This window comes from Perkinsus marinus (genome assembly GCF_000006405.1).
Source record: "Perkinsus marinus ATCC 50983 genomic scaffold scf_1104296939964, whole genome shotgun sequence".
Lineage (NCBI taxonomy): Eukaryota > Perkinsozoa > Perkinsida > Perkinsidae > Perkinsus > Perkinsus marinus.
In genome coordinates this window covers 60,220-62,781 of record NW_003212979.1, presented here as the reverse complement: position 1 = coordinate 62,781, position 2,562 = coordinate 60,220, and the positions used below count along the sequence as shown (strand labels likewise).

Sequence of the window (2,562 nt, the reverse complement as noted above, 5' to 3'; positions counted from 1 at the left end):
TATATGAGAGCTGAAAGTTGCAGCCTGCCTCCTTTTCGATCAGATACTTCCAATACTTCCAATACTTCCAATATACATATAGCCAACATGGCCAGCGATCTGTCTGATGCCGAGAGCGCTCTGCAATAGATAGTCTTCGAGATTAAGGACAATAAACATGAACACACATTACTCTTCTTTATGAACATCATATTACACTGTTTCATGACGTGGACTATGACACTTGCGTGATCGTGTTGCCAGTGAGCTAATGTTAGTAACATCATGCTATTAATTCTCACGCAAAAAATGTATAAATCTCAGATCAAAAATTACGTTCAGAAATCACTCATCAGTATTACTTGAAAGTAGAATACTAAACTAAGCATCACGTACCTGTTGCATAGCATAGCGCATTTGCCCGCGATACCATTGTTTGCTTAGCATTGTATAGATTGCATAGATTTAGTTTTTTTATGATGGATTAGAACATGTTGCATGGAATAGTTATGTTTTGCAGATTATTGTGGCACAGTACGTCTTTGCATCAGCTATATACCGATACTATAACTCTTTCTGCACCACATATATAGTGGTAGTGTTAGCCTCAGTGATTACCTCAATACCCCTTGAGAGGTTCACTCGACGCATATCCTCTACGGTGCATACGAAACTGTGTCGAGACAACTCCTTGCGCTTGCCTCAGGCTCGCCGACATACGTCGGGATCATACTGGACTTTCATGCTCTCTCTTGTGCTAGCTCTACCACTCTTAACCTGAACGGTACTCCCCGGTCCTGGGTACTAGGGAAACAATGATGAATCCCGGGAGGATTAGTGATTCTTTTCTCGTTCGGGAGTTGGGGTTCGGGGAGTTCCCGCCTTGGAAGATCGCCATTCTTCCCTGACTGGACACCTGAAGGTTACGAAATTTGGTAAAAAAAGGTCTAAATTTGGAATAGGTGTGAAATTTACACTTGCATTTGGAATTTAGACAAATTGCACTTATCCTCTGTAATAAGAAGCATCGTGAAGTGGTCTACGGTGCAAACTCTGCGGTGTCGACTATATGTATACAATACACCAAGGGTAACATCATTCTTGTCACAAGATCATCGTAAAGATAATCTATAATACAGCGTTTAGTCACAGGCAGGATGGGTATTATAACTTGGAGTAGTCTTTGAATATAACTAGCTTATTAGGATAAGTTATACGCATTGTTGGAAGATAGTTCTCTCTCCTCAGCTGAGCTCAGGAGTGTCATCGCTTATTGTGGGAGTTTATATATGAATTCGGATAGAAATGTTCAGAAACCAACAACAATTCTCCCTCACCAGATGCAAGTTGTGTTTGTGTTACCCTGTAACACTTATGGTTGGATAACACTGTTACACAACAACATGAGGTTCTTGAGTTACAAGCCCTCAGACTGTTTTGTGAAAAGTTGTAAGTAAAAGTGGAGGTTCGCAAATAACGGATGAGTGAAAGAAGAATACCTCTTCGAGGAGTGGTTCTCGCATAATAAGTGTGAGCCGCTTGTATACGAATGCCCGTGAAACTTTTAATGAATCGCGATCGTATCAAAATCACTGATCTCTGAATCTCATGGCTGGTTAGTGAGACTTGAGCGTCGCAACACACATATACTCGAGTATGTTGCATTCACCTGAAAAAGAAGATTTCACGGATGTCATGAAGAGTGTTGAAGCTCACCGTAACCAGAAACTCCTCGCTTCAAATAGAAGTATCCATCTTGGCCCCAAGAGGATCCCCAAGAATTTCTGATAACAAAGTAACTGACAACAAGACAAAAAATGCAGTAAACATTCACATTGTGTCACCTTACTCTTCTCCATTCTCGGTGCCATAACCAACCGCCACAACACCGTGATCAATACGTCCATGACAGGTTTCTAAATCCGTAATATTCTGTACACATCAGCATCGGACGCAAATCTTACTAGACGAATACACTCCGGATTGGTAGAAGCGGAAATCGGGATCCGAGGCATACATGGCGATGGAGACCGGAGCATCCGCCAGCGCTTTCATCAAGCCCTGCTCGGTCTGATCTAGCATGTGAAAGCCGGTAACCTCCCCAGCCTGTGAAAAGGATGATAGTATTGTTTAATGCAGATCTTACCGGGATGCCGTCAGACCGTTTCTCAAGAGGGACTTGACAGGCGTTGTTTTTAGCAATATAAGGATAGGTTGACTCTTGATCGAGGCCAGCTGACTTTATGTATGTATAAGCATTCTCCATGAGTCCTCCGCTACAACCCCTGAGAGAAAAATAGTGTGAAAGTTTCCTACTGGAAGTATACACAAGAGAATGCAATGAGAAAATGCAAGAGAATATGGCATCAATTTGCAATGAGGAACACATGCATGTGGTGCCACTTACTCATTCCCATAGCTGGAACTACAATCGATAAGCTGCTGCTCGGAGAGTGACAAGAGCTTACCCGTAGCGATGGCATACTGCGCCTCAAGAGCACCTGAAAATGGCACACACGAAAATCAAAGGCACACACATGCATGTCCGAGGGAGTTACCAGTCGCGGAGAAAGCCCAGCAGCT

At 42.9% G+C, this 2,562-nt stretch overlaps 2 protein-coding genes across 2 annotated transcripts in view; one reads left to right on the top strand and one right to left on the bottom strand.

Moving 5' to 3' along the window:
- The window catches only part of Pmar_PMAR005468 (hypothetical protein), a gene marked incomplete at both ends in the record, with an annotated part of 996 nt that extends 867 nt beyond the window's left edge, over positions 1-129 (top strand). The window contains one exon of the mRNA XM_002782182.1: positions 44-129. Within this exon, the coding sequence (XP_002782228.1) occupies positions 44-129 (86 nt within the window). The remainder of the gene's footprint in view (positions 1-43) is intronic.
- Positions 130-1,595: 1,466 nt separating this feature from the next.
- The window catches only part of Pmar_PMAR005467 (thiolproteinase SmTP1, putative), a gene marked incomplete at both ends in the record, with an annotated part of 1,254 nt that continues 287 nt past the window's right edge, over positions 1,596-2,562 (bottom strand). Inside the window, 6 exons of the mRNA XM_002782181.1 lie at positions 1,596-1,648; positions 1,696-1,778; positions 1,829-1,895; positions 1,944-2,085; positions 2,126-2,264; positions 2,387-2,480. Coding sequence (XP_002782227.1) covers positions 1,596-1,648; positions 1,696-1,778; positions 1,829-1,895; positions 1,944-2,085; positions 2,126-2,264; positions 2,387-2,480 — 578 coding nt within the window. The remainder of the gene's footprint in view (positions 1,649-1,695; positions 1,779-1,828; positions 1,896-1,943; positions 2,086-2,125; positions 2,265-2,386; positions 2,481-2,562) is intronic.